At 38.6% G+C, this 24,146-nt stretch overlaps 1 protein-coding gene across 1 annotated transcript in view; it reads left to right on the top strand.

Moving 5' to 3' along the window:
- The window catches only part of TINAG (tubulointerstitial nephritis antigen), a 40,210-nt gene that overhangs the window by 5,556 nt on the left and 10,508 nt on the right, over nucleotides 1-24,146 (top strand). Inside the window, exons 3-9 of the mRNA XM_008495639.2 lie at nucleotides 163-252; nucleotides 1,793-1,907; nucleotides 9,757-9,880; nucleotides 11,723-11,873; nucleotides 16,309-16,489; nucleotides 16,904-16,949; nucleotides 23,044-23,149. Coding sequence (XP_008493861.2) covers nucleotides 163-252; nucleotides 1,793-1,907; nucleotides 9,757-9,880; nucleotides 11,723-11,873; nucleotides 16,309-16,489; nucleotides 16,904-16,949; nucleotides 23,044-23,149 — 813 coding nt within the window. The remainder of the gene's footprint in view (nucleotides 1-162; nucleotides 253-1,792; nucleotides 1,908-9,756; nucleotides 9,881-11,722; nucleotides 11,874-16,308; nucleotides 16,490-16,903; nucleotides 16,950-23,043; nucleotides 23,150-24,146) is intronic.

The raw sequence follows: 24,146 nt of genomic DNA, 5'->3' as shown, positions 1-24,146 counted from the left end.
ATTTAGTATCCCAGTGAAGTAGTGAAGAAATAGCTGTGTTTTTATAAATACTACGAGATGTGTGTTTTTTACACTTTTCCTTGATCTTCCTTCTGCTATTCAAGTGAGTATTTTTCCTTTGAAAATTTTTTTTCCTGCTCAGTAATTTCCTTGTCCTTTCAGCAAATGCTTCCAAAATCTCTGGAGGTGTTCAAAAGAAGTATGCCTTGTTCGCCAGGACTTAATCCAGCACATCAATTCTGGAGATTATGGGTGAGAGCACTTTTATATTAAGGTTTGTTGTACACCACTCTATTGCTCATTGTATGAACGTTCAGGTTATCAGTTACACAGTCCTCCCCACCACTTTCTTCCCTGATTACATCACAGCAATTTGACAGTAAATGCACAACGGTGAAACTTTCCTAAAACTCTGGCAGATAATAGAATTCTAATTGCAGAGAGATTGAAAGTCTTGTGCTGGTATGCACTGACATTGTAAACATCTATGTAAAACATTCTACAAATTTAGTATAACTTTATTGCTCACAAAAAAAAATAAAAAAAAAAATATATATATATTTAGATTTTCTTCTCTTCTTCTTCATGTTATTTAATAATTGGTATAGCTGTTTATAATTAGTTTTTCTCCTCCCTCAGTAGCATTGTTCCACAGAGCAGGACTCTAGGTAGTGTTGAAGAGGTGAGGATGGGCCAAATGAGGACCAAAATACGAAAACTTTGTGGGATTCAGTGTTTTTCTCGTTATCCATTCTCATTTCCCCTGCAGAGTATAGAGGGATTAGGGACAGCCCAGGGCTGGAGTTGTGCCCTGGGGATCTACTGCCCAACTACAGACAGAGATGCAAGGGCTGTCTCACTAGGACCTGAGATCCTAAATTCACCAATGAAACTTGCCCAGATTTCAAGCTGTGACTCGATACTGAAATATTTTGTACTTCATGGGAGACATTCAAACCAACTTAACTGCCTGTCCTAAATAGACAGTTGTTAGGTACCTGGAGCCCTTCATTTCTCTCTTCTCAGTGGTAAGTGGAAAGGTTTGCCACAGGGTGGTTAAGCCCACCTGAGATATGACTCAGCTTCTGCAGGTTCACTCTTCAGTGCCTGCAGGAAGAGCAAGCTCAATGAGGCTTCTCGTGTGGGCAGCTTGAATCCCACCTCGTGTTCCCCATACACAAGAAAGAAACAGGTAAAGAAAAAGCTCTCCCACACAGCTCATTTCTTGTCCAGTAATAATCTTCAATGTACTCCAAATGGATATGACTACAAGTTAATTTTTTCTGTTGTGCATATGGTTTGCAGAGTTAATGCTGCAATCTAAGCCTAGCTTACCTGAGAGCAGGGAGGGTGTAATTAAAGAGCTGTGGGGAGCTCTTTCTTTCAAGCTGGAAGGCAACGTAAGTCACTAAATGAAGCTGTTAGTTCTCTGTGGGCATCTGGTCTGAGGTGTAATGTAAGCATAACTTCAAGACCACAGTAACTGTTACAGCCAAGCATCTTGTTTTCCAGTCCTTCTCTGAAGCATTGCAAGTTCATCTCCTGCAGGCTGGCACTGTGCTGACCTTGAATCATCACTTTTTATATATTGCTGTGCTGCTCCATCCTACACTCGTGAAGTGGAGGAGCCTCTACTAAATATTTTCTCATGAATATCAAATATGAGGTTTTGAAATGTAATCTGGAAGATTTATTTCTGGATGCTTTTAGTGGTGCTCTTTAAAAGGACCAGAGTATTAAGGTGAATGGTATCTCTAACCTGGGTTTTGTTTGTTTTCTCTCTGTGAGGAAGATGGAAAGCTGACAATTACAGCCAGTTCTGGGGAATGACAGTGGAAGAAGGTTTCAAAAAGCGCCTGGGCACCCTCCCTCCGTCTCATTCCTTGCTGAGTATGAGGGAAGCTCCAGTAAGTGTCACGTACAGTTGTTAAACTTTTTAATAACTTTATCGCATGGAAAAATTTATGCATAAAATTGTAAGATTATGATCCAGTGATTTAACACTAAATGCTTCCATGTTGAATATGAAGCTCCCAGAATAGTTTTCCAAGTCATAGAGTGCGTGGTCTGGATGGAAATCAAACAAGGAGGAGCAATAGCAAATGCTAACAATTGGGAAACTATGCACCAATATTAACTTCTCATTGTTGATCACTGGTGTTTGAAACCGCTGCTTTTTTAGGATGGTTCCATAATACCCTCTCCATCTGCTAACTGTTGCAGAAATAGTTGTAACTATAAAAAAACAAATTTGGGCATTTTTCAAAAAAGAAATCTGGGCTACCAGATGAGATTATACCGAAATTTTTGGAAGATCTTACCCCTAGGATAAACAATTTTAAAATGCAGCTGGAGACTGGGGTTTTGGGCTGGTGGCAAGAAAATTGATTTTTTAGTTAAATATAACAAGTTTTTATCTTTGGCTTCTGTATAGTTCAGGCAAGTAATGCCATTTGTTTATCTACTTGAAGTCAATCACTCATGCTTTATGTACGTGTTAATGGCAGAAGGGTTTCCACATCATGGAAAGACTTGTTGGAGTACTAGTGCAGAGCTGCCACTTGACAGGGAATTTGGAAGTGAGAAGGAGGGCCATGAGCCTCTGCAACCATTTTACAATCATCACCTTGATTCCAACAGGATGAGGTTCAACACGGCCAAGTGCCATGTCCTGCACTTTGGCCACAACAACCCCATGGGGAGCTATAGGCTGGGCACAGAGTGGCTGAGAGCAGACAGACAGAAAGGGACCTGGGAGTCTGAATTGAGAGGAAGCTGAACATGAGCCAGCAGTGTGCCCAGGTGGTCAAGAAGGCCAATGGCATCCTGGCCTGGATCAGGAACAGTGTGGCCAGCAGGTCCAGGGAAGGGATTCTGCCCCTGTACTCAGCCCTGGTGAGGCCACAGCTCGAGTCCTGTGTCCAGTTCTGGGCCCCTCAGTTCAGGAAGGAAATTCATAGAATCATAGAATCATAGAATCCTAGGGGTTGGAAGGGACCTCGAAAGATCATCTAGTCCAACCCCCCCTGCCAGAGCAGGGCCACCTAGAGTACATCGCGCAGGAACGTGTCCAAGCGGGTTTTGAATGTCTCCAGTGAAGGAGACTCCACAACCTCCCTGGGCAGCCTGTTCCAGGGCTCTGTCACCCTTACAGTAAAAAAATTTTTTCGAATATTCAACTTCAAATTGAGGTGCTGGAGCAGGTCCAGAGAAGAGCAAGGAGGCTGTGAAGGGATCCAGCACACGTCCTGTGAGGAAGGGCTGAGGGATCTGAGGGTGTTCAGCCTGGAGAAGAGGAGGCTCAAGGGAGACCTCATCGCTGTCTACAACTCCCTGAAAGGAGGGTGTAGCCAGGGGGAGGTCGGTCTCTTCTCCCAGGCAGCTATCAGTAGGACAAGAGGGTATGGACTTAAGCTCTGCCAGGGGAGATTTAGGTTAGATATTAGAAAGAATTTCTTTACAGAGAGGGTGATCAGGCATTGGAATGGGCTGCCCAGGGAAGTGGTGGTTTCTCTGTCCCTGGAAATTTTTAAAAAGAGACTGATGTGGCACTCATTGCCATGGTTTGATAACCACAGTGGTAGTGGTTCAAGGGTTGGACTTGATGATCTCAGAGGTCCTTTCCAACCTGGCTGATTTTATGATTCTATGATTCTTGATTGGTGCATGCTGGATCTTTTTCCAGAGTCAGTTCTCTGCACCAGTGTGGTGAGGCAGGGGGTTTTGGCTCAGATTGGACGGATTGCTCAAAATTACACTATGGAGTGTTGTCAGAAAATGGCAAAAATTAAGCTTTGGAATCTAGCTTCAAATGGTTTTCTGGACTATTTTTTACAGCCAAAGAAGGATTCATTTAATTGAAGATGGCAAATCAAAATAAGACAATGACATGAGTGGTTAGAGCTATATTTAGTAAGTATCTGCCACAAATTTGTGGTCAACTGCACTGTCTCAAGAGAGTTGGGGCTGATTTGTTGTTGCTTTTTGGCTATTTCATTGAGGAATAAACTGTGATGCTTCTATGGCAGAAGCAAAAACTGAGTATCACGTACCAAGCTCCTAGGTTGGCATCTACATTTCTAGATATCCATCTAGTGAGACAAATTCCACCTAGAAAAAGAAGAAAGGGAAGGTTACAAGAAGTTTGTTATGATATTTCCTTTTTTCCATTCAGTTTGGGGTAGCTGATCACTCAGTGGCCCTGAATTATGTCCAGCCCATTGAATAATTGTGTTATGCTTCCTGTAGCTTCTTTGACTGCTACACTACTTAAAGCCTTTGTTCCACTGATACATTTTCCAGGCATATTTTCTCTATCTGTTATCTTTTTACAAAAACTGTGAGCTGCAACCCAACTACCTTTGGCCCTGTGGGACATCTGAGGAAACTCAGTGCATTCTTCTCTAGAAATCCAGCTTTGAACATTCGTGAATTTAGTCCTCAGGAAGTCCTACAGGTTCCTGTAAGCACAGGGTTCTAAGACATCTTTCTCTCTACTTACAAAAGCTAAGAATATAAAATAATAATCTCTGTATAACTTTGCCTACTTCTGGTGGATTCTTTGATCTCACAGAAAATTGCTAGGAGTTGCTCATGAGCCCCTCTCCTGCCTATGGTTTTTCTTCAGAATTATTAGAACTTTCTTGCTCCCACCCCATGGTTTCTGTCTTGACCAGCCTTGATGCAGAACTTTTTCTCTGAAGCTTCATATAAAGCTCCATATCTCTCTGATTCTGCCCCTTCTATAGTTTTGTAGGAGAACACTGTCTCTTAGATGTCCTTCTTCTGCCTTGATTACCTATCTGACATATTTTAATGCTTTGCAAAGAACATTTAAAAAAGTGTTTTTCTTCACTCATAGCTACATATCTAACCTACTGCATGATTGAGAAAGTATATAACATGGATTGCTCTCACCAGGGTTACAGAGGCAGATTTTCCCAATTAGCAAACCATAGTAATGGAGTTAACTTCAGGCACTTTTTTAGATAAGTGTCTTACCAGATTTTCAGAGAACCTTGTTCCTCCTTTACCGTGCATGTATCATTTTCTGTTACTGATCTTTTTTGAAGCAAACTAGCACATTTACAATGTTCTAAGTGTTAAAAAAGCAAGTCAGTTTTCATGACAGTGTTTTCATTGAACTTCACCTGTTACTAGGTAACAGCTCAGAAGAGAGTCATAAGATATGAAGGACAAAATTCAGAAATAATGACTTTGCAATATTTTTCAGAGACATTTTCCAAACTTTAATGACTTGACCTTAAAGTTACTTTATTGTGTACTAATTCACCTGCAGGCCAAGGTACTAGCTACTCACCATGGATAAACTGGCACTAATTGAATATTCATGCACTCTCTGTGATTATTACAGCTTTTTCCATTTTCCAAGTGCGAAAGCTGCAAATCATTTACCCAGAGTCATATATTTAGTTGATAGAAGTGCAACAATTAGTGTTATGGACCTGGCTCTATCTTGTGCAGACCTGATTAGAACCTGGCAGCTTTACTAATGTAGAAAGAAAACCATAGCTATTCATTCATTAAATATGACTTTTTTGAACTTTAAATAAAAACTATTTCTTCAGTATGCTACTGGTCTGCAATTAGGGAGTAAAGGACATTTTCTGGTACCTAAGGGCCTGCTGTTGTTACTGTTTTCTACTGTCATTTGGGGATGCTTGACAAAAGTATTTTTGTGTAGAAAGGTCTTCTTACTTTATTGAATGGAAAAAAAAATCAAGAATATAAAGTCTTTCTGTGGTAATCACCTAAATCTAAGGCAGATGCTGAGTTTTCAATCGTCTTGAAAAGTTTGCTTGTGGAGTAGAGGCTTTTTAGTTCTATCTTTGATTGACATATTCAAATACAGTTTCATAACATTACTTCAAATTAAGTGGTGTGACAGAGCTACATTTCATTGTAGGTGGAACACAAACTCATTGAATTTGCTTTTAATAGCGCTTTTTTTTTTTTTTTTTTTTTTTTTTTAATAAAAGCTTTTGAAAGCTCTGCTATTAATAAAAGGCAAAATCTATTCAATAAGGTGATGCTTATGTCTGGAAGGGTACTTCAACACGATGACACATTAGAATGCCTAAAAGACTATGTCAGGGTACAAGAACTAAAACTGAATTAAGTGCCCTCTGCTGCAGAGTGTGGCTGGATCTGAAAATGAACAGACAGCTAAATACAACACTAAAGCTATTGTCACTCCTGACAAAGGTGATGCTCCAAATAGTGCCCCATGTGTTATCTGAGAAGGCATTTTGAAAGGAGGAGACAGGATAATCACTCTTGAGGTTCTACATAGGTCAAAAATTACCTTCATGCCTTTGAAAACACATTGTGATGCACATTCAGTAGTATTCTGGCAGTACACGTTATGGTATGAGGGACATTGCAGTGGTGGGGTCTGCATCTGCCAGCAACTAGGAACTCCTTATGTCCCATCTTACAAGAAAATGGAATGCACAGTTTAGTAATTTTGGACTAAGTATAAAAGAATTTGTGAAGACAATGTGGAGATGTGGGAAGCTGTCACGGTTTAACACTGGCCCAGCAATTAAACCGAGTAACAGATGCTCTCTATTAATCTCTCTCTCCTCCCTGATAAAGAAAGGAGAGAGAATAAGGGACAGAGACTTATGGGTTTGAAACTAAACTACACAACTTTAATGAACCAGTAATGATAAATAGGAAAAATTACTAAATATATACTAATATACAGGAAAATTGATACCAAGTTCCTCCCCCCATTCCCCCCAATAGCTCTCACATCACCACCGAGGCTGCAGGGCAGCCCTGGGAAAGTCCAGGCTGGACTCCTGGAGTTTGCAGCAGTCGGGAACTGGAGGAAGGAACACACAGATACGGGCTGGCATGGATCAGGACCACAGGCAGACGAACGGACGGGATCCTTCCAGGATGCCGGGTGAAGGAAGGGAAGCAGGAAAGGCAGGAAGGGCAGGCAGCTGGAAACTGGAAGCAGGAAATCTGGCTTGGCCCTCGTGATGCCTCAAATTTATACTGAGTATGACGTATATGGGATGGAATACTCTCTTTGGTCAATTCTGGCATCTATCTTGTCCGTTCCTCCCCAAAGGTGGGGAGCTGCAGGTGGGACCTCTTTCTTCCTTCTGGAGGGTAAAATTTTCTTCAGAGCTGAGCAGTGTCCTTGGCTCTGCATACCAGTCTCTAGCAGTAACTATAAACATCAAGTGTTATCAGTCCTAGAAGCACACAGTGTCTGAGAAACTTGCTGTTAATTTCAGCAAGTGCAACTACTTATAAGAGACTTAGCTAAAAGCAAAAGTACAAGACAGAAAATCACCTTTATCCTGGCCCAAACCAGGACAGAAGTACACCAGCTCTTCCTCTGCTATACAGCTTTTCATAGTAGAAAAGTTCAGCAGTTGTAGATCTCCCTTGTGCAAACTGAAGAGCATACATGCCCATTTCTTCTTCACAAAGCAAGTGATGTGCAGAACCTTTTTCCTACATGAAAAAACCCATTACTTTTCCTCAAAAAACTATTCCCACATTTTCAGATTTAGTAACTTTCAGTCATTTTTCTCTGATGGACCATCGGACTTTTCTGAAGTCACAGCTAAGTATGAGTCTTCTTTTATATCCACTTACCTCCCTGCTTTGGCCAGACTCCTAGCCTCATCGCTAAGAATACATATGAAGTTTTAAAAATAGTTTGCTAGTCATTTCGCTGATTGCATTGTGCTGTCTGATGCTGGTCCATAGAGCGTACATTGAGAAACAAATGTCTAGACTTATTATTTGTCAGAGAACAGCAGTGCTTCTTACTATCAGGGTAGCACTTACTCAGACAAAAGGATGAAGTTTCTGGCTACAGTGAATCTTACATTTCTAAATGAAAAGGCTGCAGGTTAATGAGGGGTTTACTCTGGGATTTACAGTATGGGGTTATTAAAGACATTGGCAGTGATTAAGGAGTATGTAAGTAACACATTTTCTCAGGCCAAATATCTATTTAGAGTTTTACGTTTTTACAGCTGCCTCATTTGTAACGTTGTAAGTAGTCATTGCTCACATAAGTCTGGTAAACAACCTTTCCTAAATTTTGCTTGTGTACAGATTGAGGGTGACAACTCCAATGTAAATGAAACTCTCTTTGTCTGGGATTTCAACTCTGTGATTCATCTTCAAAGTAAATTTTATGCTTGTGTTTGCTTATTAATAATGAGCATAATGATAATTTAGCAAGATATTCTTTAAATTAAAGGTTATTTTCTGTGTGTCATTTGTGCTTGCCAAGTCCCATGTACCTAACATGCTTTTGAAAAAGCAGAATTTTGAAAGTGATTAGTCAAAATATTAAGACAAATATTTTAGCAAGATTTAAAAGATGACTGGCTTGTTGTGGGCAGATGTCAAACTTTCAAAAACAGTTGAGAGACTTAACACTTCAATGGTATTTAGGTCTCATAGCCTGTATCTAGTGTAGTGAACCTATAAGTACTTCAGAGTTCCTGGGTGTAGTGAACCTATGAGTACTTCAGAGTTCCTGGGTGTAGATGTATGCACAGACTGTATCAATCTGTATGGTAGGGCACTATCCCAGTCTAATGTCAGACATAGCTGTGAGGTGTAAGCTGCTTTTTTCCTTAGCCACTTCTCCACTATGGGTTTTCTCTGGGAAATCCAGGTGTACAAGCTGAATGGAGTCACCTCTGTGTCCCGATATATGCAAGTGATCTGGATATAGCTAAAGTTTGGTAAGAGGCCTGTAGTAGTTTGAAATAACTGGCCTCAAATATTAAAACATCTTAGGAAAAGATCCATTGTCCTATCAGTCACTTAAGCAATTTAGAAAAATGGTGCAGCAAGGACAGACAGAATTAGAAGACAAAATAAACTGAAGTAAAATAAAAGATTTGAGCAGGACAGAAGCCATTGCACTGAAGTGCATGAACCTGCTTATGAAAAGCATCAGGGAATGTTTTGCTTAGGAACAGATTAACACATTTTATCTATTGTGTTGTCAATGGTTTTGATATGTTGAACACAGAGCAGATTATTAACAATTGTACCAGATGGTTCTTGCATATGCAGATATTAGTGCAAAACTTGGAGGACATCAATTAAGGCTAAGACATGAAGATGCCAAAAGTGGCTGTCCAAATGACTTTAGTGAGCAGACCATAAGTTCTCATCAACTCAACATCAGGTTGCAAAGAAGAAGGAAAATCATCCATTTTTGTTCAGGAATAAGGATAAGTGCTGGAAATTGAAAATCCTCTCCGTGAAAGACAAATCAATGACACACTGTACTGATCCCTCTCCCATGGTAACTAAAATTTCCTACCTACAGCCACATGTCAAGAACAGAATAGCAGATACCTAACTTCACTGCTGAAGCTAGTTAGGTGAAGGCTTTTCTTTCCAAAAATGCCAGCTGGTTCATAATTGACATGTTTCTTAGGGAACTGTTGTTTGAGATAAAATTCAGAGAGAAACTGGATGTGTTATTCAGGTTGGCAGTTGCAGAGCACAGTTTTCCAGCTCTGCTAGTGGAGTGCCAGAACAACCTTGCTCTCAGTGGGTCCACAGCACTCAGCCATAGGGTAACCACTACAGGGATGCTCTAGAAACCACAAGTGCCAATGTTAGGTTTCCTCAATTTAGGAATTTAGAATTCTTAAAAAAACCCCACCAACATGATAACACTTAAGATGAAAATGGAAATAGAAGCATATACAGATCTCCTACATTTTGTTATAGGGACACTCACTTCCAGAAGGAAAATTTCCTGCATTTTTTGTAGCCTCTTATGCATGGCCTGACTGGATTCATGATCCTCTGGATCAACGAAACTGTGGAGCATCCTGGGCTTTTTCAACCGCAAGTAATATTGATTTGTTTTCTCCTTTTAAAAATATCACTGATGTTATTCATGTGATGAAAATTTATAGTAATGTAGTAAGGAAGTAATTTCAGCTTGCTGTTCACTTTTAATCAGCAACCAGGAACATTAAAAAACACTGCACATTTCCCTCTAAGTTGTCCCAAAATCTTAAAAATATCTATCAAAGCTGTAGAACGCTGTTTGCTTTTCATATGTTTGTGTAACACGGAGAGATATTGAAGATGTTTGACATCATGTGCTATGGTCTCTGGTTTTATGGAAAATGGATACAAGTGGTTGCATCACTTTCTCCAAAGAAGCGACAATGATCAATTACGTTCAGCTCTCTCATGCTGCAATAAATCTCAGTATATTTTGGGGTATATAGAGATGGAGAAAAAAGTCATAAGATCTTTATGACTTGATCCAGCCTCACAGATACTGCAGCTGCTTCTTTAAATGACAGCAGTAAGTGAAGGACAGGAGCACTTTGTTCAGTTAGTCCCAGGTCCCTGCCAAAACCAGACTGAACACACTCTGTTATCAATATATAATGTTCAGTGTTTAAAAGAGAAAACCAAGAGTGCTTCTAAATAGCTCTCCTGACAGATTGCTGCACAGATTAATAGATCTCACCATGGGAAAGGCTTTATAGATATTCAGCCTTTCATAAGTGAAAATTTTTACTTTAATTCACATAATTATTTAAATGTGAAATATTATGAGATACATCCCCACGTTGTTTAGGTTCGTCTAACATTTTTAATATGGATTTTCAATCCTTCTTTATAAGATTAATTAATGCTCAATGAATGTACAAGCACTGCTGTATCTTTTTTCTTATCATCATTCGTATAAGTATTCAAAAATTCTTCAGTAACAATAAACTCATGAAAGCAAGTTCATTACCATGTGACATCTCAGAGAAGTACATAACAGTAATTACCAGCTGCCATAAGCAGATTCACTTTTTTGCAGTCTTGTCCAAAGTTCACTCAAGTTCATGTTGATTTTGATGGGGTTTGATATTTCAAGGGATTTTAATTTTTTTTTTTCCCATTCAAATGTGAAAGGCTAACAATAATAAAAATATAATGTGAGCACAAGTAATGACTGTGATTAGAGCTAAAGAATTGTTTCAGGGTCACTCATTAAAGAAAGAAGTGTCTTAATTTCACATATTAGTTCACTTGTTCTGTGTTTAAAGCAGTGCATAATTATATTAGTACTCAGAATTATGACTATTTGATTGAGTTCAGACATCTCAGGTGTCTATCTCAGAAGAACAATCATGTATGATATGGTGAGGAGCTACAGCGAATCCCAAATATATACATTAAATGAGCATTTTCATATAGTTTTTCCAGTAAAAACAATACATATTTTCAGTCTTGAATTTTCTTCTTTGTAGGACTGGTAATTTGTGGTTTTACTTTTTCTGTAATATAAGAAAGAAAGGTAGAAAGAAGAGAAAAGATTTTTGGGGATTTGTTTGCAGAGAGATGGGGGAAGTATTTGCTTCTGCTGAAGTCAGCCAGAAATGAATATGCATTTACAAACATGGTGTGGACTAAATAATGAAAATGTCTTATCTGATGCTTAGAGATGTGAGATCTTATGATAACCAGTAAATCTATGGATTTATAATATTACAGTCAAGTCCTTCATGGTATCCTGTAGTTTCACAATTCACTCTCTTGAAAGTCTGTACAGATTATCAGCATTGATTTGTGAAGTTACCTGCAAAGACAGAAAATAGTGAGGTTGGATTTCAGTCCTTCTAACAGGTGTGTGAAGTCATAATTATTTGCTTTTGATAACAGAAAACTTATTTCAAAACAGGTGTAGCAGCAGATAGAATAGCAATTCATTCCCAGGGTCAGATCACAGACAACCTTTCTGCTCAGAATTTGATCTCTTGTGATACAAGTAATCAACACGGATGCAATGGTGGAAGTATTGATGGTGCTTGGAGATATCTGAAAACACATGGGTAAATATTTTATCTATCTGTTTATATTATTTTAACTTGAACCAGATGTTTAAGTTGCAATTTCCTTGTGTTTTGATTATGGTTTCTGACCTTCAAAAAGAGGCTTTTATCTCTGTCCTAGGTCAAATTAACTGCATTACTTCATTACTTCATTACTGCATTAACTGCATTACTTCTCTCTCCTGTACACCTTTAAATCACCTTCACGAAGCAAAAAACAATAAAGCACTAAAAAAAAAAAAAAAGTGAAGTCTTTTGAATGAGGGTTCTCAGTTGCCATTTAAGACACACATTACCTCTAGACATTGTAATTAACTGGGGAAACGGGTAACCTCTCTAATGGCAAGAGGAACAAGAAAGGATTTTTTAAATGCCAAAGACAATACCATAAGTGGGTTCAGAACTTCTGTGCTTCTTAGGACACAGGTTCTCCATGTTAAATAACCTTGAGTAAGCACCCAGTTGCATGAGACAACATTTTGCATATTCCAAAGTATCAAACACTGGTTATTTTGTAAAGCAAAATCTAATCAAGCTGGTGACAGTGTCCTAAAGAAAAGGCTAAAGAGCCCTAAAGAACATAGCAATGGAACAATCTCCTAGTCTTCTATTCCCTCTGTCTGTTATCCCTGTAGTAGGAACATAATCACCATGAGCCCAAAATAATATTGTTCTTACACCAGAAAGCTGCATTTTATTTTCTTTTTCACCCGAAGCAGTGTGGTCAGTGAAACAGCCTGTTCTGCAGAGGCAGTTTAAGTATATGAGTCAGCTTATGTCTATAAGGAAAGGCAGGCTGAAGCTTCATGAGGCATTTTGTCACCCTCCCAGCTGTCCCCACACAGGAGCTGGTGCTGGTGTAAAGGCAGCAGTGAGATGATTTCTCCCCCATTACCCATGACCTACCATCATGGAAGTGGTGTGTGGAGCAGGCTTTCTGACTGATGTAAGCCTGGAAGTGTGCAAACAGGGCACCTCAGATCACCAACACAATCCTGGGAACTCCTTAGATCTGCTTGACACACTTTTCCTGGTGCATGACATATTTTCCTGATTCACAAGGCTGTAATCCATAACCCTTTACCTTTGCCAATTAAAAGAATTGATAGTTATGGCAAAGAAAAATGAAATGTCTTTTGAATGAGCCTTGTTAAATAGTGCTTTCTTCGTCACACTTTCAAGTGACTTTTATTTTATAAGCCAGTATATTGCAATATCTTTCATTATCTCCATATCCAGCAATAGGGAAGGAGCACATTGATTTTCTGTGTGGGTTTTTAAATTTTCACTGCAGGTGTTTAAGACTATTTTAAACCTTCTGGTTTTCTGATTTCCAAAGTGCTTATTTCAGTTTATTTCATAGATTTTCAGGAAAATCAAGTGCTGGTCTAAACTATCCCCAGTGAAGTCAATAGAAGACTTCCATAAAGCTCAGTGACGGTAGCCCAGTGCTGAGGCATGATTTTTAAAATCCCTGAGTACCCAATTAGGAGTGAAATATGCTATAATTGGCACTGAATCACTGTTTAACTCTCTCTTTGTCTTCCTCTGTTAATTAAAGAATCAATCTGTATTCTAAGTATTATTAATTTTAGGCATTTCCATTGCAAGTCATACTTTGGGAAGAATCAGTGTGCTTTGGAAACATCTATTTTATCTGCTACAGGAAATGAAAAGCTTGTAGTATTTAATAATGAGAAAGAAAATAATAATTTTCAGGTGGTAAAAAGGCTACAAACTTAAATGCAAATACTGCTTCTAATCAAAGCTTTATCTAATTTGTACCTTGGGTTTTAGGAGCTGCGGGTTATTATGTTACCGTTATTAATTTTAACCAACTTGCTAATGACAGTCTAATGTTTTAGATTATATTCTCATCGCACAATTAAAACATATAAATACAATAAAACCACAAAAAATTTCCTTAGATTGAACACATAATCATTATTCCAGATTAATTCTGCCAAGGCTGTATCAACACACTGCAGGCTTTTGCTGCTTCTCCCTGGATGCTACTTGCTCCCAGTATATTTTGTATGTGAATGTGTGCACGTAAACATTTATTTATGTTTTTCTTTTGTGACTCTTGTGGCAGGTCTTCTGGTAATGTTTTCAAAGTTTACTGTTCTCATGCTTCATAGAATCATAGGGTTGGAAGGGACCTTAAAGATCATCTGGTTCCACCCCCCACCCATGATGTGAGCATGGACACCTCCCACTAGAGCAGGTTGCTCCAAGCCCCATCCAGCCTGGCTGTGAATATTTCCGGGGATGAAGCATCCACAGCCTCCCTGGGAAACGTGTTCCAGTGCCTTACCATCCTCACAATAAAGAATTTCTTCCTAATATCTAACCTAAATCTCTACCCTCTTCCAGCATAAAACCATTATCCCTCATCATGTACACACTCACATTTCAGCAAAGAGCTGTTACATTATATTAATAATGACTGCAGAAACTATGGTTAGAGAAAAGATTAAATATAGTTGGTGAGCTACTTAAATACATATCCTTTTTACAAGACTGCCTATTTTAAAATATTCTACTTCACTGAACTGTTTAATTATACTCTTTAAGAGAAGCCTTCTAATAGGCCTCCATGGAATTATCACCAAAGTGTGTATAATGTTTTGGAAACATCTAGCAGTTTAATGTAGAAAACTAGGAGGTTCCAGTATCTTATTAAAAGGATAAAATAGTAAGTGGTAAGACTGGTGTGCCTTTGAGCATTTCAGATCGTTACTAAGTACATTTTAAGCAGATATTTTGTTTTCTTCAATTTATTAAAGTAAAAAATATGTTCAGCTAGTAAAGAGTCAAAATGGCTGAACAATCCAGGATAAGATGTTGAAAAAAACATTGTATTAAGCAGCAGTTCATTTGAAGTATTGCCAAGGAAAAGAATTAAACCCCCTCTCAACCTTTCCTTGAAACCACCTATTTTTCATTGCCCCTTTCCATTCTTGGATGCAATAAGGGTCTTTAGCCTCTGCTTTAAAGTTCACTTGATTTAGTACTTTGGAGATTTCCAAATTCAAAATTAGCAGGGATTTAAGTCTCAGGTGAGTTATCACAGCTTCTTCACAGTGACTACTATGACAACAGCAGTGTTAAAAGACTTTGAGTCTTTGAAGTCTGGAATTAAAAGCATGTTGGAGAGACTCTTTCTTGTTATTAAAATATTTGTCTTTGTTGCACTTAAAGCAATAAGTATATTTCATATATTTGCTATAGCACATTTTCCCCATGATTCTCTTCATAAATCTATTTTTGTGGGTTTTATATCTCAGTCAGGATAGAAACTGCCCAGTGATTACTGGATTTAATATTTTTAAATTAAAATCTTGGTGGAATATAGACTTTCATTTAAAAGTGTTGAAAATGATTCATATTTCCTGTAGATAAACTCTAAAACCTTGAAACTGAAAGCTTTAATGCAAATTTGCAGTAAGCAGTAAGAAAAAATTAACTGCTGTATGTGTGAGTGAAAACTCTGTCAGCAATTATAAATCTTTTGAGAGAGATGCTTTTTGATGAAACAGCCAGGCTGTTTTCAGGAGCTGTAGGGATCAGACATACACCCCTATGATATCATGGGGCAATCTGCTTTTTTTGTTTCTTTCAGAGGCTGATTGCTGTCATTAGCCAGGAACTGCCAGAAGGAGCCCTATAGCCAGAGCCTCCTGAGATAGTCCCCAGCCTTTTGTGCCCACTGGGTGCCACATGTTATAAGTCACAAAGTTTGTCTCTGTCCTTTGGGCCACATTCACTTCCAGGCATAAACTGGAACAGTCTGAACTTTACTGAAAAATAGGAAAATTGTAAAATTGCAATAAACTCCATCTCTCTGATGCCTACCCAGTCTTGCTTATTCTATGTCATATATTGATCTGGGTAAAGTTGCTCCTGCCAGCATCAGTCCAGATAATTTGTTCTTTTTATTTACCCCCATGAATCAAGAGGGAGGAACTCAGTCACCAGCCCTCATCCAAATGCTTCCCCTAATCCTGCTCTGTGGCTGGATTGTTCATTAACTCATTGAAAACTCTGAGTTTATCATCTTCTGAGAATAGATTCTCACTTCTACTTATCTCCCATGTATTTTTAGTAGTAGAGGTTCAGTTCCCTTTTCAGGAGTTACATTGCTAGTATCAATTAAGCTATTAGTATTTATCTCAAAGTGTTATACCTCTCTTGGGAAAAAGTATGATATTTGTTGCCAACAGGACGCCAGTTATTGTACTAAAACCTTTAAAAACAAGCATAGGACTCTTTATCTCAACAAACTTTTATACTTTTGAAGAATGAGGGAGTCTGTAGATTTACTTGAAATGCAACAGTTGGGAAATAGTTAAAAGCTTGAAATAAAACTGAATATTCAAGCAAGCTTCTTATGAACTTTTTTCTTTATTTATTTATTTTTGCATTCGAACAGAGTTGTATCGTATGCATGTTATCCATCGTTCTGGAACAACCATCTGGGGCTGTCAGGTGAAAACCATTGTTATGTGTCAAGTGAATATGGAAAAAACTATACAAATGGTCCTTGTCCCAATCCTTTTGAAAAATCCAATCGGTTATACCGGAGTGCTTCTCACTACAGGGTCTCCTCAAAAGTAAGTTCATGCTTTTCACCAATTGCGTCATGCATTTTTCTCCTCTGGATCTTGAAAAGGAGATCTTGCATATAGAAATATGTTAATGTTACTTGAAGTCTACAGCTGTGAATTTTTCTTTATACTGCCCTTGTATTTAAAGTTTAAATTCTTTGTAGCTTCTCAGTTTTACATCATCTCTTTAAAGATGTTTCTTTGTGATACTATAGAAATTAGAAATATAAAAGTATGAAGTCTTAACTGTGCATTAGTGCTTCTTAAACATGCTTCTGAAGGTTTTGTTCATTTGGTAAACCAAATATTCTCTAGCAGAAATACAAGTACCATTGCATATTTATATCATATACATGCACATCAACCAGTTTTAATTTTAGTTAATATTTTATCTTCCCTTGCTCTCTCTCCTTCATTCAGGAAACCGATATAATGAAAGAAATCATGGACAAAGGACCAGTGCAAGGTAGGGTAAGTTTGGAAGATGATAACTTTATTATTGAAATGATAGAAGTGTGCTATGTCCTTGTACCAAAATATTAGAAAACATATTGCTTTCCACAGTGATCAAAACAGACACATAGACTGTAGTTCAATGAGGGACATTCAGTGGGAAGTAGTGTCCCTGAAGGCAGCTTTACAGCTTCAGAGCCCATCATGAGTACAATGAGCTTGAGCTGGATTTGCTGAAAATTTGCACAAAATCTGTGGAGTGTAAATGTGCCTTTTCCTCATGATAGATCTTTCACTGATGAAATAGCAATTTGGGGCTGTGCAGAAGTTAGGTGTTAGCTAAGTTCTGTTCTCTAGGGCTGGGATCATTCTGTGCTGAAACACCCCCAGAATTTCACCTTGTCACTTTTGAATTTTTCTGCTTAACCTGGCAAACAAAGATCCCTCACTTCTTAGAGCAGGGAGTGAAGGACTGCAAAAGAGTTGTTTATCCCAAATAGTGCTTGTTTGCAGCCAAGGAAGGTGCTGGCAGCACATGAAAATTCATCTTCCTGCTCATCTCCCAGGCCAGTGTAACTAGAGAGGTGCTGGGATTTGGGATGTGGGGTGAGGGAGGAAAATCACAGAGGTGGATGTCCACCCATCTTGGATGGATGATACAAAGCCAAAGCATTTTACTTCAGGCTTTGTATTACTTCTGCATTTCTATTACCCTCAATTATATAACAATTTTTCATAACCTCCAATTTATTACTGAAATGGTCTTGATTGAAATGGATTGATTTAGTTTATTTCAGTGTATCATGGAGCTGAAATTACTTCTTCAAGCTCTCTGTGTGGGCAGTTGTAATTAAACTGCACTCAGGCTTAAGAAGATCAATATTATGAGCCTTTTGTTCTGTCCAAATTTTTTTGTTCAATCAAAATATACTTTGCTGCATTTGATCTAGAAATAAATACAGTAGTTTCTGCTTGTTTTAAGAAAATGAAAAAATATGATCCTGAATATACAATTTCAGACCTCTCTTTAATACTTCATTTGTAGTCCAGGTCTGCTAGATTAATCTGTCAGTACTACACCTTATACTGAAAATAATATATAGTCAGCCATTTGTTAGATTTTAACCACTGAATAATTCATACGTTTTTTTGAAATATCAATGCTTTTTCACAGAAATGTCTGTGTCAGGTTAAGGTGATGCTGTATGTGGAAAAATCAAGATCTAAAGAAGGGTATTTAACCAAAGGTGTATATCACTGAGTGAAATAATTTCCTTTTTTTTCTTTTTGCTGTAATGAAATTTTAAAATGAGTCAGTTATAAGTTAAAAATTTGTCACCAATTCTCTCTTCTGTCCTCCCATGCTACAAATGCCATCAAGGTATAATTCTAATTTTAAAACCAGATCATAATTTTTTTTTTCCTCCAAAATATCCTGCAAATTATCTTCAGCTACTGAAAGAGATTTTTCCATTATTCATTTAGCTGTCATTCCTCAAGAACTTACAAAGTGCTTCTGGCCAGTCTTATCTAATGTACTATGTTTAATAGCTGGAAACCATTCAAGATCCTTTGAAGATCATGATGTAAAAAGTCACCCTCTTTGTGATGAATGTACTTGGATTTTTGGACACATTCAAAGTTAAGAAAACCATATATTTTTTAACAATTGGGAAAGAGGAAGTGTAGGAATGTAATTGAAATGTTTTCATAGAATCATAGAATCATAGAATCATAGAATTGGCTGGGTTGGAAGGGACCTCAGAGATCATCGAGTCCAACCCTTTTACCACCGTTGTGGTTGCTAGACCATGGCACTGAGTGCCACATCCAATCTCTTTTTAAATAGCTCCAGGGATGGAGAATCCACTACTTCCCTGGGCAGCCCATTCCAATGCCGGATCACCCTCTCTGTAAAGAAATTCTTTCTAATATCTAACCTAAATTTCCCCTGGCACAACTTAAGACCATGCCCTCTTGTCTTGTTGAAAGTCATCTGGCAAAAGAGACCAACGTCCACCCGGTTACACCCTCCTTTCAGGTAGTTGTAGACAGCGATGAGGTCTCCCCTGAGCCTCCTCTTCTCCAGGCTGAACAGCCCCAGCTCTCTCAGCCTCTCCTCATAGGGTCTGTGCTCGAGTCCCTTCACCAGCCTAGTTGCCCTCCTTTGGACCTGCTCCAGGACCGCGATATCCTTCCTGAACTGGGGGGCCCAGAACTGGACACAGTACTCGAGGTGTGGCCTCACCAGTGCTGAGTACAGGGGCAGAATCACTTCCCTGGACCTGCTGGCGACGCTGTTCTGGATACAGGCCAGGATGCCATTGGCTTTCTTGGCCACCTGGGCACACTGCTGGCTCATGTTCAGCTTCCTGTCAATCCAGACTCCCAGGTCCCTTTCTGCCTGGCTGCTCTCCAACCACTCTGTCCCCAGCCTGTAGCTCCCCATGGGGTTGTTGTGGCCAAAGTGCAGGACCCGGCACTTGGCCATGTTAAACCTCATCCTGTTGGAATCAGCCCAACTCTCCAGTCTGTCCAGGTCCCTCTGCAGAGCCCTCCTGCCTTCCAGTTGATCGACACTTCCCCCCAGCTTAGTGTCCTCTGCAAATTTGCTCATGATGGACTCAATCCCCTCATCTAGATCATCAATGAAAATATTGAACAGAACCGGGCCCAACACTGATCCCTGGGGGACACCACTAGTGACCGGCTGCCAACTGGATGCAGCCCCATTCAGCACCACACTCTGGGCCCGGCCCTCCAGCCAGTTCTTAACCCAGCACAGGGTGCTCCTGTCCAAGCCACGGGCTGATAGTTTTTTCAGGAGGATGCTGTGGGAGACGGTGTCAAAGGCCTTGCTGAAGTCCAGGTAGACCACATCCACAGCCTTCCCCGCATCCACCAGTCGGGTCACCTGATCATAAAAGGAGATCAGGTTGGTCAGGCATGACCTGCCCTTCCTAAACCCGTGCTGGCTGGTTTTTGTTATACAGGTTTAAAATTTGAATGACAATTTCTCTCTGATGCATGTCATTGTTTTATATGATTCAAGACCTGAACAATTAGGACTTTCAGGTGCTAATGATGAAACATTAGATTTTTAAAATTCCATTTTCAAATAAACACAATGAAATTTAATTAACGTTTTGGAAACATTCAAATAGACAATCTAATATTGCCTACTAACCTTTTTTTCTTAATGTACTTCAGGAAATACTGTGGCTTATAGTGCTGATGCAGGAAAATTATCCTTTCTGTCGAATTAGTAAGTCTCAATAAAAGAAAAGCTAACACATTGCTGACAATACATCACAGATTTTCCCCTACCAAACTTATAATTTCAGTTATCATGATCTTGGTGAAAAAAAGCATTTAATTTGCTGGCATAAGGAAATGACCTGGGGAAAATATTAGGACAGGCTACATTTATGTAAACTCTTCAGTTCCTTTTGTAGCAAGACCACTTAGTTTTTTGTACCTTGATATTTCTTAGAGATAAAAATTCTTATTAAGAATTTTATGCAGAGGAATCAATAGAGAAATTAATCTTATAATCTGCTGCATTTATATGCATGATCAGACAGCTCATTATGACTGAGGTAGCTCATTCATGAGCTATAATCAACTTTATGAAAATCACAGCATCTCCTGATTCACTAGTGATTAATCAATTCATTGTGGAAATGCAAAATCTGTTCTATGAGGGAAGGAAAATAGCTGGGTGGTGGACTGTGATCATTTCATTGTGTCCAAGTCGCAGTTAATAACAGGATAAAGTTTCTGAATAAATAAATAGATATTTCAGTGCTTGATTTTGAATAATTGTCTCTCTGTCCACCCTACTTTTTAGCCCAGCCCATTCTAAACATTGTATTCTCCTGACTGTAGGGTATATAAATACACATAAGTATATATATTTGCATATATATACAGAAATATATACACGTACACTAAATGTTAAATTAATATGTAATGGATAAAATTCTCTCATGTAGACTAAAGTTATTCTGGTATCACATTTCAAAGCTTTTGTTTTCATTTAAGAAACTAATTTATGTATGATGTTTCTTCACAGAGCCAAGAACAGGTGTTAGATTTAGAGCTGCTGATAAAAAAATAAATTGTTTTCTGAAACTGATCATACAGGCTGTGATTTCCAAGAACAGCATGATTTAGAAATAGATGAGTTCTAACCTCAGACCTCCCATGAGAGAAGAGAATTTTGCAGACCTTGTACTCACCTCTGTTTCTTTGCCACGCCTTACCCAAAATATCATGACAAGATCCAGGAAAGCCTCTACAGTAATTTCTTTAATTACTCTTCATCTCTCTAACACTAACATGGACTGAGGCCAGTGCGAGTCCTCTTCCCTCTTTCTGTTCTTTTGTACTGCTTTTGAGCTCTCCCCTCTCCAGGCTACTCTGGCAGCTCAGAAACCCCAGCAGCTCATTTTGTGCTGTGGTGCAGGGACATCCTCAGGAGTTAAACTCCTGGCTCTGATAAACCTGGGGCCAGAGGGAGGGAGGAAACCTTTGCAGAGAGCTCTAAGAGAGTCCTGAGCATGCAGCTAGAAACCAGGTATTAACTCTGTGCTTATTTTCCACTTGGTCTGTTGCTGTCAATATGCATGAGCTCTGGTTCTGCAGGCAGCTTGGCAGGACCTGTAATATTATTCATTAAAAGCATTTAACTTTTATTATGATTTAACTGATATAGCTCTCTCCTGGGCTTACCACCTAGGTAGCATCACAGCTGCTTTTTCCCCATGTGTTGGTATCGGCATACATTTTTTTATGTGATCAACCCCATTAGCAAAGTATCTGTTTAGCCAGGTTTCCTGGGTAAATCGACCCATTTGACCAGGTTTTGAGCTGTTCTCTTTCAACCCCTAAAATTTATGAATGTTTTTATTTTCAGCCAGATATGATAGAGGCCAAGGGACTGGAATAGTTAATTTTGTTCAAGTTTATGAAAAATATTCAGGTAGGAGAAAGAAATAGGAAAGTGTGCTAGAAAGAAAAAAACCTGCAGCATGAGCTCACCTTACAGGACACTGAAGATCTATACCAGGCACATATGTTATAAATATTCTAACAAGACCAAAATGGTCAGGGAAACTTGTACCTTATTGGATTCCCACAAAGCAAGATCTTAGGAAACTGGATTTCACCAGTTCTCAAGTTCAAAGCTGTGTAACACTTAGAGATTTTTTAAATCATAAGCTAAAAGTAATTTGGAGTTAAGCTTTTATTTAAAGCTTCTGATTCACTGGAATCTAAAGGTCATGTGGATCTGGAAGATACTTTCATTTGTCTTGATCTAGTAGCCCACCATATAACAAATCAAATGGTATGAAGGTGGCAGAACAAATGTTGAAAAGAAACCCAAAACATTTTTCTTATAAAATCCAAAGTGAATTGCATTCCTAGGAAATTATGAATAGACAAATAATGCAAATTGTAATATAAATTCTCTTGCACAAAATTTCCAGTTCATCAGCTTTTTGGCCTTACATTTTTCTGGAAACAAAGGCTTTTTTTTACCCATGCTTTTAGCTGAATGTCATGATGAACACTTTACAGAAAACCTGGATTTTCATAAGGAGATTTCTATGTACTTAAATAAACTCTGAGTTTCAGAAGAGGGCAGGCATATGTATCACTCTACCATAGTTCACAGGATATACATTGCCTGTTAAATACTTTTCAGGAATATGCAGATACTTGTCAGAATTATAGATTTTATACACAGACCTTGAGGAGATTTATTTTATTGATTTAGATTTCACTGGTATTAAAAAAAACCTATGTAAACCTACAGGAGGCAGTATTTCTTTTACTGTATTGAAAGAAGTCCATGATGAGGAGCTTCCAATACAGGGAAATCCAATGAACTTGACGAGAAACCTTTGAGAGAACACTAGTGGAATATTTCACTCAATTCAATCACATCATGGGACTTTTGAGCAATTAGTAATAAACTGTAATTGCAATGTATAATTATGCAGTCCAACACACAGCATAAATCCCACTGGGAAAATGCAAAGAGCAAACTAGAACAGAAGCAATATTTGCTGAGTGTGATGATTTTTTCCTTTGTTTTATAGCTATAATGAAAGTGTATGAAGATTTTTTCCTTTACAAAGAGGGAATCTACAGACACTCCCAGAAAGCAGGATCTAAATGGAAAACTCATTCAGTCAAACTCCTTGGGTGAGTAAAGCATGTTCTTCTACCCTTTTCATCTGACAGTCATGAATGTAATAAAATACCAATGACCAGTTTAGAGCACAAATGTTTCACTATCAGTGGTGAAGTTAACTCTTAACATAAGATCATAATTTCATTTTTATTTATCTGAGAATTTTAGAGAGCATTGGAAAGAGGTGCAGACCCATGATCTTTTAATCTTCTCTAACATTTGCTCTAAAATTTCAAATATACCGGTTTATAAAATATATTTTGCTGAGTATTCACAAATATTCCATGTGAACATTAGGTTGTAAACAAAACTGACACAATTTCCTCCAAACATGCCACCAAGCAGAATGCAAATGGAAACATAAAAATTTCCAGTAACCTCCTAATTATCAAGCAGAGCTTCCTGGCACAGCAGCCTGGGGTTTCCCTGCCCCAAACAGAAATCAACTGCTGCTTGGATGCTTCCGATTTTATATGGGATGCACAAAAATTATGCACTCAGGACTAAAACTCCTGCAGAATAGTGTGCACAATATGTGAGAGGATTTTTCCTCAAATGTAGTCCCATGCCACTGTATTAAGAAGACAAGTATTTAATGAGGCATGCACTTGAATTACAGAACACAGCATGGGACTTTATTCTTTGACATGGAGAGAATAAGCAAGGATGAATTTATTAGATCACCGAGGAAGTAGTTACACAGAGACTGACAGTGGCAGAACAACAAGGAGAAGTAGCAGGCTTGTGCAAGATCATTTTTGACCCTACACAGTTGAAAAAGTATTGACTAGGCCTAGTAGCTGAAAAGCTCCTGTACACTTACAGTCAATGTTGTCAAGCAGTGAAAGATTGGGATTTATCATGGAAAAATGGAGGACCGAATTAGGAAAATATGTTTATGAAGACCAGATTGGATGGGGCTCTGAGCAATCTGGTCTAGGGGAAGGGGTTCCTGCCCATGGTAAAGGGATTAGAACTAGATGATCCTTAAGGTCCCTTCCAACACAA

This window comes from Calypte anna, chromosome 3 (genome assembly GCF_003957555.1).
Source record: "Calypte anna isolate BGI_N300 chromosome 3, bCalAnn1_v1.p, whole genome shotgun sequence".
Lineage (NCBI taxonomy): Eukaryota > Metazoa > Chordata > Aves > Apodiformes > Trochilidae > Calypte > Calypte anna.
Note: the sequence above shows the minus strand (reverse complement) of the source record. Positions and strands in the feature narration are given on the sequence as shown.